Source organism: Sprattus sprattus (assembly GCF_963457725.1).
Source record: "Sprattus sprattus genome assembly, chromosome: 4".
Classification (NCBI taxonomy): domain Eukaryota; kingdom Metazoa; phylum Chordata; class Actinopteri; order Clupeiformes; family Clupeidae; genus Sprattus; species Sprattus sprattus.
The window spans coordinates 36,538,747-36,553,746 of NC_137923.1; the positions used below are offsets into that span (position 1 = coordinate 36,538,747).

General features: G+C 47.4%; 1 protein-coding gene across 1 annotated transcript in view; it reads right to left on the minus strand.

The window, feature by feature from the left end:
• Positions 1 to 15,000, minus strand: part of jarid2b (jumonji and AT-rich interaction domain containing 2b) — a 126,389-nt gene that overhangs the window by 32,474 nt on the left and 78,915 nt on the right. Inside the window, exon 4 of the mRNA XM_080836706.1 lies at positions 4,320 to 4,522. Within this exon, the coding sequence (XP_080692832.1) occupies positions 4,320 to 4,522 (203 nt within the window). The remainder of the gene's footprint in view (positions 1 to 4,319; positions 4,523 to 15,000) is intronic.

Sequence of the window (15,000 nt, forward strand, 5' to 3'; positions counted from 1 at the left end):
AGGTGGAGTGAGTGAGGTGGAGTGAGTGAGTGAGGTGGAGTGAGTGAAGTGAGTGAGTGAGGTGAGTGAGGTGGAGTGAGTGAGGTGGAGTGAGTGAGGTGGAGTGAGTGAGGTGGAGTGAGTGAGTGGGAGTGAGTGAGTGGGAGTGAGTGAGTGGGAGTGAGTGAGTGAGAAGAGGGGCAATGAGTTGATTTTACAAACAAATAATATTAACTGACAGACATAAAAGCCCCCCATCCCTATACACACACACCTACATCAGGAACTTCTATAATACAGGTCTTTGCAACAGTGACTCATTGACTAGTTTATCAGGTTATATCAGAGATTCTGAGTATATGTTGGCGAGAAAAAGAGAGTCAGTTGGCGAGTGTGAGGGTGAGAGTGTGTCTGTGTGCATGCACGGCGGCAGGATTTTTTCTCTCCCGGTGCTAAGGGGGGGCTTGACCGATACGTGGGGTAGCTAAGAAAATAATTTATTTTCATGACGTCACTTACTTTATTAAGAGGTTCTTGTTTTTTTTCCAATAAAAGCAGCTATGATACACAGCACGAGAATGTAATACAAGCGGCAATGGCGGAAATGTTTCACGTGCGTGCAAAGGTTCAGCTCCGGACAGCGACCATGCGCCTGAAGTGCGAACAGCTTGTTTGAATGATTAAAAACAAACAAAAAAAAAATCACCAGAGTTGTTTTACAGTAGGCTAGGACAATGCGTCTGTTGCTGTGGTTAAGTGCAAATGAGTCCATGATCTTCTGGATCTTCTGGACATCCAGAATCGTATTAAGCTCTGAAGACTCTAGTTCTGCATAAAACAAAGATGTATCGACATGAATCGACTGGAACTTCAGCGACGAACTTTTTTTTGGTAGGTTAGCAGGACTCGTTCTTTTTTATGAGCTAAAGATTGTGTAGATGCCAGACAGTGGAACGGGTTGAAACGAAAACAGTGTTCACCTTACGGCCTACTCCCCCCTCTTGTCCCCTCTCTCTCTCACACACACACACACACACAGCACAGGGCAAACGGGGTACAGGCGCAGTACAAACACGCAAGCATGGATTGTATTGGAACAGAATGCATACGTTACGTATGAACCTTTATAGTTTTTCTCAGTCGCCTTGGTACATTTCTCAAATCATCCTCGACATTTGCAAAACAGTGCTTAAATGCTAGAGGGGCTTAACTGGGGCTACACATTTTTTTGCCGGGGCTATAGCACCCCTTAGCCCCGGTGTAGCGCCGTCGCTGTCTGTGTGTGTGTGTGTGTGCTTAGGGAGTGCTCCTGAGAAGTGATAAGACCAAAACAGGGATAGTATGTCATTGCTCTGGCCAACAACGACCTGTGTGTCTGTGTGTCCAGATAGCATTCCCGATTTGGTCTCCCTGGCAGTAACATGAGGCAAGCTGAAAACTGTTACACACAAACACATGCACACACACAAAGACGTATGGCCACACACACACACACACACAAACACACACACACACACACACACGCTGGAGAGATTCCAAATTCATTTCTCCACGGACATAAACAGTCATCATAAAGGGGATTTAGGCAGGCCTGTAAGGCATAAACACCGAGCTGAAACATTACACTCTAATTCCCGTGTGTGTGTGTGTGTGTCTGTCACACATTGCTCCAGATTGCATCAGACACACATCTTTCCCAAGAGAGAAAATCTATATCACTCCATGCTTGGATATCCTAGTATTTCTGTAATTGTACTGTTGAAATCCCATTTGAATAGGTAGTGTCCATAGCTGTAGACAGATTCTAAACTCACGCTGGGCAGACTCCACACTGCACATTCATCACAATGTCACAGTAAAGTCCTTATTGAGCCACTGATCCACCTAAGCATAAACAGCAAACATGCTGAGAACTACTGGGAACACACACAAACAGCACACACACAGCACACACACAGCAGACACACAGTCACTCACACACACACACACACACACACACACACACACCCCGTCTTGAGCCACTGATACACTTAAGCATAAACAGCATACAAGTAGTACCTGGGGAACCCCCCCCCCCCCCGTGGTAATCTAAAAATAGCATTGCCATGGCCAGTAAGTAGGGTGTGGCCCACTGCTATGGTGACCAAATGCGAAAAAAATAAACTGCTGTAAAGTGGCCACACACACACACACGCACACGCACACGCACACGCACACACACACGCACACACACACGCACACCTCTAACATTGACTCCAGTTCATAGCTATGGGTTAATGGAAGTTTTAAATTCCTATTATAGCTTTCTTTGATATAGCTCATGTGTATCTAATTCATTGTAGCAGGCTGTGTCAGTGAACACATCAGCACTGGAGAGGTAGACACCAGGCTCACACATGCCAACCCATAAACATGAATGATTAGGGGCATCACGGCACACTTCAGGTTTGGGAAATGTGGCTAGAAGGCTCATTTAAGTTTGCCTCATTCCATGGTTTTCTCCTGTTCTGGTCGTGATACAGGAGTGCACACATATTAGACTCCCTGACACGTCTCCAACTCCATCTGTTAAACCCTTTGTGGCATTAATAACCCTCCCTGAGGCTTCAAAAGAGAACAGTTACCAGCTCCTGAACAAATCTTTCCATCTATTAAAATCTTACACACTCTAGACAATAGACACACTTACGTATGCTTACTGAATACACAGGGATGAGATGAGAAAAAACATGCAGAGGAAAGGTAAGAGAGAGAAAGACAGAAAGAGAGAGAGACAGACAGACAGACAGACAGACAGACAGAGACAGACAGACGTATGTGGCTATTCTCATGGCATGTTTTTGTAATTGGAAGAGAAAGTGGCCTCATTTTGCTATTTTGTGGGTCATTTCAAGGTTGTACCCTAAAAGTGTGTTTGCATTTGAGTGCATAAGAGAGACAGAGGGTCATAGTATGATGTACGATGTGCAGCTCTGCCCAGCTCTGCTCTGCCCTGGCTGTCTACAGATGCCTGTCATGTCTTAGTTCCATCCAGGAGCTGAGCACTCAATATCACCTAATAGTTCTGTGTCCTTGGTCAGATGTTTTGCTGGTTGATGGTGGTGGAGAGGTCTCTGCATGCACCTCTTACGTGGAGGTTTTTAGCTGGGCATGGGCAGGATGCCTTACATTAGGGGTGGGGGAAAAAATCGATTATTCGATTTTTCTCGATTCTGTCTAAAACGATTCTCTCTCGATTCAGAAAAGTTCATAATCGATAATTTAATCACAAAATCGATTATGAACTTTTTTTATTACAAAATCGATTATGAAGTTTTTTTTTTATTACGATAATCGATTTAAAATCGAATCGTTGACCTCTGAATTTATTTCGAATCGAATCGTGAGGTGCCAAGAGATTCCCACCCCTACCTTGCATAGAGCTGCAGTTAGGGCAGGATGCCTTGCATAGAGCTGCGGTTAGGGCAGGAGGCCTGGCATAGAGCTGCGGTTAGGGCAGGATGCCTGGCATAGAGCTGCGGCTAGGGCAGGAGGCCTGGCATAGAGCTGCGGTTAGGGCAGGAGGCCTGGCATAGAGCTGCGGTTAGAGCATGGGCAGGATGGAGGCCTGGCATAGAGCTGCGGTTAGGGCAAGAGGCCTGGCATAGAGCTGTGGTCAGGGCAGGAGGCCTGGCATAGAGCTGCGGTTAGGGCAGGAGGCCTGGCATAGAGCGTCGGTTAGGGCAGTAGGCCTGGCATAGAGCGTCGGTTAGGGCAGTAGGCCTGGCATAGAGCTGTGGTTAGAGCATGGGCAGTATGGAGGCTTGGCATAGAGCTGCGGTTAGGGCAGGAGGCCTGGCATAGAGCTGCGGTTAGAGCATGGGCAGGATGGAGGCCTGGCATAGAGCTGCGGTTAGGGCAAGAGGCCTGGCATAGAGCTGTGGTCAGGGCAGGAGGCCTGGCATAGAGCTGCGGTTAGGGCAGGAGGCCTGGCATAGAGCGTCGGTTAGGGCAGTAGGCCTGGCATAGAGCTGTGGTTAGAGCATGGGCAGTATGGAGGCTTGGCATAGAGCTGCGGTTAGGGCAGGAGGCCTGGCATAGAGCGTTGGTTAGGGCAGGAGGCCTGGCATAGAGCGTTGGTTAGGGCAGGAGGCCTGGCATAGAGCTGCGGTTAGGGCAGGAGGCCTGGCATAGAGCTGCGGTTAGGGCAGGAGGCCTGGCATAGAGCTGCGGTTAGGGCAGGAGGCCTGGCATAGAGCTGCGGTAAGGCAGGGTGGAAACCTGGCCCTGATGAAGGAACCTGAAGTCAAATGGCTGGAATGAAATGGAAAGGGAGGGAAGGGTAAGCACAGTGACTGTACCTCGCAGACATAAAAAGGTGAGGAAGTCCTCCGTCTTGGGTTTGCGGCGGGAGAGGTCCGTGATCGGCGCTGAGGGGGTGGGCAGGGAGGCGTCGGCCATCTTGATGGGGGTGGGCAGGGAGGCTTCGGCCATCTTGATGGGGGTGGTGCTCGGAGAGTTTGGCTGAGACTGGGCGAACTTCCTCTGTGCCTGGAGGCGTGGCCTGGGGAGCACAATACATATGGTTAGATCACCGCACACCGCATATATGACACAGACACACACACAATACATGAGGTTAGATCACCGCACACCGCATATATGACACAGACACACACACACACCACATATGACAGACACACACACACAGGCATATATGACACAGACACACACACACAGGCATATATGCACACAGACACACACACAGGCTTTCTTTGGCCTCACCACTGCATATCACACATCATTCTGATGTCTGCTTGACCCAAAGCTACATGATATGAAGCAATGGCATGTATCTCAGGAACGTGTGGGATGGTTGGTGCTTGGGTTCATGTACCTCAATAATAAGGCATAACCAGTCAGACACACACACACACAAACACACATTCACTCAGAAATGTCAAAAGTCTGAATATGAACACTGAGCACATACATTGTGCCTCCTTAATTTTTCCTGGTGGTGGTGAGAGTTTGGCTGTGGTCCAGTCCGTCTCCATGACTAACTTAGTCAGTGTGTGTGTGTAAGTATGTGTGTTTGTGGTAAGAGACCAGCGGCTCAGGGCGGACGTGACACTGTAGCACCCCAAGCCCAGCCATGAACAGGCATGAAGACAGAGCGTGTGGATCAAGATGGATGCAACAGTGCAATGCTGCCCATCTCCTTCTCCAACAGGAGAAGGGAATGAATGCATTCTTCTTGCAAACATTTGTTATCTTCTCGAGTAAACTTACAGTACCTTGCGTAAGTATTCACCCCCTTGGATGTTTTACCCTTTTATGGCTTTTATAAATCAGTCATGGTCAATATAAGTTGGCTTTTTGGACAAAAAAAATTCACAAAATAGCTCTCTTTAATGTCAAAGTGAAAATATATTTCTACACAGTTATGTAAATTAAATACAAATATGTAATGAAAATAAGTGCTTGCATAAGTATTCACCCCCTTTATATAGACTGACCTAATTCAACAGAGGTCCAGCCAATTGGTGCTAGAAGTCTCACAATTTGTGTAATAGGGGTCAGTGTACAGTGAATGTGTCTCAAGTGATTGTAGTATAACGACACCTGTGTCTGGAAGGTCCATTCACTGGTCAGTATTCAGTAATCAGTATTACTGGCTATTGTTAAACCATTAAGACCCAAGATCACTCTAAGCAACTCAGAGAAAAGGTTGTTGAAAAGTATAAGTCAGGGGAAGGATACAAAAAAATGTCCAAGGCACTAAACATCCCCTGGAATTCTGTTAAATCCATCATCAAGAAATGGATGGATTGTGGCACATGTGTAAATCTGCCTAGATCAGGCCGTCCTCACAAACTGAGGGGCCGTTCAAGAAGGAGACTAGTAAGATAGGCCACCAATAGACCTATGACTACTCTGAAGAAGTTTCAAGCTTCAGCAGTTGAGATTGGAGAAACTCTGCATACCACCACTGTTGCCTTGGTTCTTCACCAATCTAAGCTTTATGGAAGAGAGCCACTGTTGAAAAAAAGGATCGACTACAGTTCGCCAAAAGGCATGTGGAAGTCTCCATGGTCAAGTGGAAGAAGGTTCTGTGGTTTGATGAGACCAAAGTGGAGCATTTTTTCAACAGTGGCTCTCTTCAATGAAGCTTTGATTGGTGAAGAACCAAGGCAACAGTGGTGGTATGCAGAGTCTCTCCCATACCAGCTGCTGAAGCTTGAAACTTCTTCAGAGTAGTCATAGGTGTCTTGGTGGCCTCTCTTACTAGTTTCCTTCTTGCATGGTCACTCAGTTTGTAAGGACGGCCTGATCTAGGCAGATTTACACATGTGCCATATTCCTTCCATTTCTTGATGATGGATTGAACAGAATTTCAGGGGATGTTAAGTGCCTTGGACATTTTTTTGTATCCTTCCCCTGACCTGTACTTTTCAATAACCTTTTCTCTGAGTTTCTTAGGGTGATCTGTGGTCTTCATGTTGTAACAGTAGCCAGGAATACTGATTACTGAATACTGACCAGTGAATAGACCTTCCAGACACAGGTGTCGTTATACTACAATCACTTGAGACACATTTACTGCACACTGATCCCCATATCACTAATTGTGAGACTTCTAGCACCAATTGGCTGGACCTCTGTTGAATTAGGTCAGTCTATATAAAGGGGGTGATAAAGGGGGTGAATACTTATGCAATCACTTATTTTCATTACATATTTGTATTTAATTTACATAACTGTGTAGAAATATATTTTCACTTTGACATTAAAGAGAGCTATTTTGTGAATTTTTTTGTCCAAAAAGCCAACTTATATTGACCATGACTGATTTATAAAAGCCATAAAAGGGTAAAACATCCAAGGGGGTGAATACTTACGCAAGGTACTGTATGTGAGAGTCCAAAAGGCGTTGCGTTATTCAAACCCTCAGCTGGCTGAGTCCTGTGGCAGATCTAAATGTAATTAAGATCTCCATTAAATGGGTCAGACCTCTAGCACACACGCCTGACAGCTGAGGGGAGAGAAGGACAAAGCATCTACGTCTGACTTCAAGGCCAAGCGTCTCTATTCCCTCACTCTCTCCCTGCCTTTCTTATTCTCTTCAGATCTCCCTCCCTCCCTCTTTCTCTCTCCTTCTCTCAAAAAGCTGATTCTCCTTTCAGCATGATTTGTTTCTTCTCTCCCACTGTCTACAATTCCACCGAGGGGAACAGAAAGACACGCGCACACACACACACAGTAAGGAACAGACAGCTCTGGAGAGAAAGACAGACACAAACACCATGAGGGAAAAGACAGCTCTGGAGAGAAAGACGCACACACACAAACCGTAAGAAACCGACACCTCTGGAGAGAAAGACACACACACACACACACACACACACACACACACACACACACACACACACACACACACACACACACACAGAGCTCTGGAGAGAAAGAGAGCTGGATTTGGTGGGTCCAACTGTGAAACCCTACACACACACACACCACATTCCTCTAGAGCGCACATCAAACCTTTTCATTTCCTCATCATGTCATCATTTCTGAGGCATTCCAGATCCATCTCTCTTGCTGGCACCAAGCCAAATGCACCCAGGAGAGAGAGAGAGACAACACACACAGACTTGTGTGTACACACACACACACACACACACACACACACACACACACACACACACACTATCTGTTGCCGATATTCCCCAGCAATCATAACAGAGCTGACACACAGAGACAGCATCGCTAATCAATTCACAGCGCTGCCATTTCACTGCAGACATGCTGTCCCTCTCTTCTCTCCTTTTTTTTCTCTCCATCTCTCCTCTCCTTCCTGCCTGCCTCTCCTCCTCACTTTTTGTTAATGCAATGAACTGGGGTATAATACTTGTCTGAGCTTCCACAATTTCAGCAAAGCGTGACTTAAATACCGAATCACAAAATATGAAGGGTCCCAACTGCGTGGTCACAGAGACAAACACGAGCGTGAACGTGAGCTCAGTGGACCCGCATCAATTCTCCTGTGAGAAGCCTAATGGTCCAATCTCAGCCAAGAGGCCTTCCACAGAGCACAGTGCATTATCCACACACGCACCAGCAGAGTGGGGGAGCAGGCTGCTTCATAGCACATGATGACCAGCCCCTGAGACAGATCACAGACACACACACACACACACACACACACACACACAGACACACACACACACACACACACACACACAGACACACACACACACACGGACACACGGACACACGGACACAGGATGTTGGTTCACAGAAGCTGACTGGGGTCCACACCAGGGGCTATGCCAGCCCCAGCAAAAGCAATCCACATCCTGTTGACAGCGGTCAGGCCTCTCCAACAGAAGCCTTCTCTAATTGAACAAATGGACCAAGAGTTATCGGTCATCCTGAGCTTTGAGTCCACACACACTCCACCCATCTGCTGGAGAGCTTCAGACGGAGGAGCAGCCTTCCCCACAGCACTTTGGCTTGTCTTGTGCTCCCGCTATTTATGGCAGGACCCAAAATAAACTGACAGTGACATAAATAGAGGAATCAGATGAAGAGCAAATGTCCAGCAGGTCTGAGGCAATGAGAGACTGGCTGCTGAGAGCAAGGGTGTTCTACTGGTAATGACCACACAGAGAACAAGAACAAGAACCACAGCATGTTTGAAGGAGGAGAGGGGTGACAGTGTGTTTTTGCCTTCTTTAAGGGGGAGTGAAGGCCTCTCTGAGACTCTTTGGTCAGGGACCAGAGAACAGAACAGGCCATAAAACCATTAGTGTGCCCACAGTTCAAAGGCTCTGTCTAGACGGCGCAGTGGAAGAGGCTCCTGCCCAGCCACTCCTGCATGCGGAGGCCCACGGCTCTGCTATTCCTGCCTATGGCTGAGCAGGAGCTAAACACAGACACGGAGCAGGCATGGTCACGGAGCAAGCATGGTGGGGCCTGCCGGGGCTTTGTTCTGGTGAGCGTGACTGTTCTGGTGAGCGTGACTCAGAACAATATCCACAACCACGGCCTGGCGAGAAGCAAACTAATTCTGCAAGTGAACCTCAATCTCTCAGCACATCAAGCAAACATAAACACAGACCACAGCCGCCTATTGGCAGCAAATGTGAAGGCAAACAAACATGAGGACGCCAGACCAAGACTGAGGACCAGACCAGACCCCCTCCTCTATCCCTGTGGGCCTCCAGACCAAGACTGGGGCTGAGGACCAGACCCCTGCTCTACCCCTGTGGGCCTGTGTGTGTATGTGTGTCATGTTTACCCACAGCAGGTGATAACAGTGGCCCACGAGAGCATCCCTCCTCACATGAACAACCCAGCTTGGTCAGTTAAAACCACATCATCAAGACCCGATCACCTACACTACACATGCACACGCACACACTCACGCATGCGCGCACCTAGATAGATAATGAACAATGACAGACACAGGACATTATCTGCCTCTGCATGGAGAATCCGTACGTTAATACAAAAGTGAAAGAGAGAGGCTTCCTGATCCACACCTGCTCTCCGCTCCTCCCGATTAAAAAAAGGATCAGCTGTAAATAAGAGTGGGTGGAGGGGGGTGGGGGTGGAGGGGGGGGCAGGGGTGTGGGCATGTGACTGGCTCCGTGCTGGCTCTGCATCCCCTCCCAGGGCTCACTAACCAGGGGAGGGACACACACAATAGCGCCATGGAGCTCTGAGGCCTGAGCGCCCTGTACGGGCCCAGATAGGGCCTCACACAATGGGCTCTTCACAGAGACAGGCATGCATAATTCAGTCCTGATCAACACAATGAGCTCAGATCACTTCAGTAGGCCCTGGTGGAGTAGAGCACACGCTAGGTTCTGACTCTGTGTGTGACTATGTGTGTGTGTGTGTGAATTAATGGCAGAGCACATGTGTATTCCTGTATGAGAGTATGTGTGTGTGTTTGTGTGTGTAAAAGAGTGCTGTATGTGTGTGTGTGTGTGTGTGTGTGTGTGTGTGTGTAAGGGAGTGCTGGGCATAAGACTGAAAGGAACACAAAGAGAAGCAAAGACAGGCCTGGTGGGAGGCATTGGCATCATCATCAATCAGGAGAAATAATTCAAGCAGCTGAGTGGAGCTGCTAGCTTAGCATGATAATGCAACACATACTCACACACTCAGGGGGATCACAGCACAAGGTCTGCACTAGTAGAATACGCAGTATCTCTACCGCTCTCCTTTCCATCCATTTCACTCACGCAGTCTCTCTACCGCTCTCCTTTCCATCCATTTCACTCACACAGTCTCTCTACCGCTCTCCTTTCCATCCACTCACGCAGTCTCTCTACCGCTCTCCTTTCCATCCATTTCACTCACGCAGTCTCTCTACCGCTCTCCTTTCCATCCATTTCACTCACGCAGTCTCTCTACCGCTCTCCTTTCCATCCATTTCACTCACACAGTCTCTCTACCGCTCTCCTTTCCATCCACTCACGCAGTCTCTCTACCGCTCTCCTTTCCATCCATTTCACTCACACAGTCTCTCTACCGCTCTCCTTTCCATCCACTCACGCAGTCTCTCTACCGCTCTCCTTTCCATCCATTTCACTCACACAGTCTCTCTACCGCTCTCCTTTCCATCCATTTCACTCACGCAGTCTCTCTACCGCTCTCCTTTCCATCCATTTCACTCACGCAGTCTCTCTACCGCTCTCCTTTCCATCCATTTCACTCACACAGTCTCTCTACCGCTCTCCTTTCCATCCATTTCACTCACACAGTCTCTCTACCGCTCTCCTTTCCATCCATTTCACTCACACAGTCTCTCTACCGCTCTCCTTTCCATCCATTTCACTCACGCAGTCTCTCTACCGCTCTCCTTTCCATCCATTTCACTCACACAGTCTCTCTACCGCTCTCCTTTCCATCCATTTCACTCACACAGTCTCTCTACCGCTCTCCTTTCCATCCATTTCACTCACACAGTCTCTCTACCGCTCTCCTTTCCATCCATTTCACTCACACAGTCTCTCTACCGCTCTCCTTTCCATCCATTTCACTCACACAGTCTCTCTACCGCTCTCCTTTCCATCCACTCACGCAGTCTCTCTACCGCTCTCCTTTCCATCCATTTCACTCACACAGTCTCTCTACCGCTCTCCTTTCCATCCATTTCACTCACGCAGTCTCTCTACCGCTCTCCTTTCCATCCATTTCACTCACGCAGTCTCTCTACCGCTCTCCTTTCCATCCATTTCACTCACGCAGTCTCTCTACCGCTCTCCTTTCCATCCATTTCACTCACACAGTCTCTCTACCGCTCTCCTTTCCATCCATTTCACTCACACAGTCTCTCTACCGCTCTCCTTTCCATCCATTTCACTCACACAGTCTCTCTACCGCTCTCCTTTCCATCCATTTCACTCACGCAGTCTCTCTACCGCTCTCCTTTCCATCCATTTCACTCACGCAGTCTCTCTACCGCTCTCCTTTCCATCCATTTCACTCACGCAGTCTCTCTACCGCTCTCCTTTCCATCCATTTCACTCACGCAGTCTCTCTACCGCTCTCCTTTCCATCCATTTCACTCACGCAGTCTCTCTACCGCTCTCCTTTCCATCCATTTCACTCACGCAGTCTCTCTACCGCTCTCCTTTCCATCCATTTCACTCACGCAGTCTCTCTACCGCTCTCCTTTCCATCCATTTCACTCACGCAGTCTCTCTACCGCTCTCCTTTCCATCCATTTCACTCACGCAGTCTCTCTACCGCTCTCCTTTCCATCCATTTCACTCACGCAGTCTCTCTACCGCTCTCCTTTCCATCCATTTCACTCACGCAGTCTCTCTACCGCTCTCCTTTCCATCCATTTCACTCACACAGTCTCTCTACCGCTCTCCTTTCCATCCATTTCTATTGTACTCCTCTCCTATCTATTTCTCCACATCTTCCTCTCTCTTTCCCACTCATTTCTCTTGCTGTCCTTAGTCTCTCTCAGTCTTAGAGACATATTGCCCTTGAGGGTGAAGCCTCTTGACTGGGCAGGGAGGGGAGCAGTGAAGGGTCAGAGGACAGCCGAGTCCATCCACACCTACGACCACACAGGGATCACCTGACATGCATCCTCACTTTCATTCTAATCTAATATACTCACATTGAGCCATCAATCCATTATTACACAATCACAATGAGAGTGTGTGTGTGTGTGTGTGTGTGTGTGTGTGTGTGTGTGTGTGTGTGTGTGTGTGTGTGTGTGTGTGTCTGTAGTGTTATCGATTAGCCTTCAGGTTGTTTGCTGGTAGAAGACAAAAGGTCTTCTTGCATTGAGTGAAACACTGGCTGGATCCTGAGGCTAACTGTACGGTCAGGCACAGGAAAGAGACAGAGTGAGACGAAGGAGAAGAATGAGATGAAATGAGAGATGAAACGGACGAAGAAGAAGAGAGACAGGACGAGACAGAGGAGAAGAATGAGAGATGAAACGAGATGAAGGAGAATAATAAGAGATGAATCGAGACAAAGGAGAAGAATGAGAGATGAAACGAGACGAAGGAGGAGAATGAGAGATGAAATGAGAGATGAAACGAGACGAAGGAGGAGAATGAGAGATGAAACGAGATGAAGGAGAATAATAAGAGATGAATCGAGACGAAGGAGAAGAATGAGAGATGAAACGAGACGAAGAAGAAGAGAGACAGGACGAGACAGAGGAGAAGAATGAGAGATGAAACGAGATGAAGGAGAATAATAAGAGATGAATCGAGACGAAAGAGAAGAATGAGAGATGAAACGAGACGGAGGAGAAGAATGAGAGACAGGACGAGACAGAGGAGAAGAATGAGAGATGAAACGAGATGAAGGAGAATAATAAGAGATGAATCGAGACGAAGGAGAAGAATGAGAGATGAAACGAGACGAAGGAGGAGAATGAGAGATGAAATGAGAGATGAAACGAGACGAAGGAGGAGAATGAGAGATGAAACGAGATGAAGGAGAATAATAAGAGATGAATCGAGACGAAGGAGAAGAATGAGAGATGAAACGAGACGAAGAAGAAGAGAGACAGGACGAGACAGAGGAGAAGAATGAGAGATGAAACGAGATGAAGGAGAATAATAAGAGATGAATCGAGACAAAGGAGAAGAATGAGAGATGAAACGAGATGAAGGAGAATAATAAGAGATGAATCGAGACGAAGGAGAAGAATGAGAGATGAAACGAGACGAAGGAGGAGAATGAGAGATGAAATGAGAGATGAAACGAGACGAAGGAGGAGAATGAGAGATGAAACGAGATGAAGGAGAATAATAAGAGATGAATCGAGACGAAGGAGAAGAATGAGAGATGAAACGAGACGAAGAAGAAGAGAGACAGGACGAGACAGAGGAGAAGAATGAGAGATGAAACGAGATGAAGGAGAATAATAAGAGATGAATCGAGACGAAAGAGAAGAATGAGAGATGAAACGAGACGGAGGAGAAGAATGAGAGACAGGACGAGACAGAGGAGAAGAATGAGAGATGAAACGAGATGAAGGAGAATAATAAGAGATGAATCGAGACGAAGGAGAAGAATGAGAGATGAAACGAGACGAAGGAGGAGAATGAGAGATGAAACAAGACGAAGGAGGAGAATGAGAGATGAAACGAGACGAAGAAGAAGAGAGACAGGACGAGACAGAGGAGAAGAATGAGAGATGAAACGAGATGAAGGAGAATAATAAGAGATGAATCGAGACGAAGGAGAAGAATGAGAGATGAAAAGAGACGGAGGAGAAGAATGAGAGACAGGACGAGACAGAGGAGAAGAATGAGAGATGAAACGAGATGAAGGAGAATAATAAGAGATGAATCGAGAAGAAGGAGAAGAATGAGAGATGAAACGAGACGGAGGAGAAGAATGAGAGATAGGGCGAGACGAAGGAGAAGGGAGCAATAATATGAATGGCAAAACAAGAGACTCTTGTTATCTCCCTGTAACCTGGCTTTACAGATACTAGCTTATGTCTTACCAGACAGAGACAATCAACATTAAAGCTGCAGGCTTATTTAGTTTTAGGATCTCTGTCACACTCACACTCACACTCACTCACACAGAGAAAAAGAGAAAGGCAAAGTAAAGTACAGCCATTTCTCTCAGGAAACACTTAGGCTATCTGATGTTCATTTCAAGATGCGGGCATGTGGAATAGCCCACCAAAACCCTGAACAGGTCTCACACCTAAGTCAATGTCATCAGAGTGTGTGTGTGTGTAAGGGAGAGAGAATTTGCAGATTCTCTGCATTGTGAGTGTCAGAGGGTTGCAGGGAGCAGTCCACTGGTCAGAACCCCCTCTCAGTTAGGTTTGTGTTTGTTCATGGCTCTTGGGTGTGTGTTGGATGGGTGGAAGGGGGGTGTCCTTGAACACAAAAGCACACCAGCGCCAGGGGGGAATGATATGGTTGACCCACCCCCTAAGCTCACACGACTGTCTCTCTCTCTCTCTCTCTCTCTCACACACACACACACACACACACACACAAACACACACACACACACACACACACACACACACACACACACACACACACACACACACACACACACACACACACACACACACACACACCAAAGCATTCCAGAGCTGTGGGAGTTGGTCCTTGTCTCAGCAGCAAGCCAGCATACTGAATAGATCAGACACACACAAACACACACACACACACACACACACACTCCCAGGGCACATGGGCACATGGGCAGATGGGCAGATGAGGAGAAAGGGAACAGGAGATTGATGGATGGATGGATGGATTGAGGAGGACAAGAAGGATGAGGGAACTGCAGGCACCTAGAGCTCAACTTTTTCAGCTGTAGCATGCTAGATCCAAAATGATGAAAAAAGTCCCATGTGATGAACACTTGACCAAAACTTCACACTGACACACTATATGCCCTATGATGACACACAATGATGTCACACTATATGCCCTATGATGTCACACTATATGCCCTATGATAGTCCATCTGCCTCTCTCCTGCCTGCGTGTTTACTATGCCTGCTGTGTG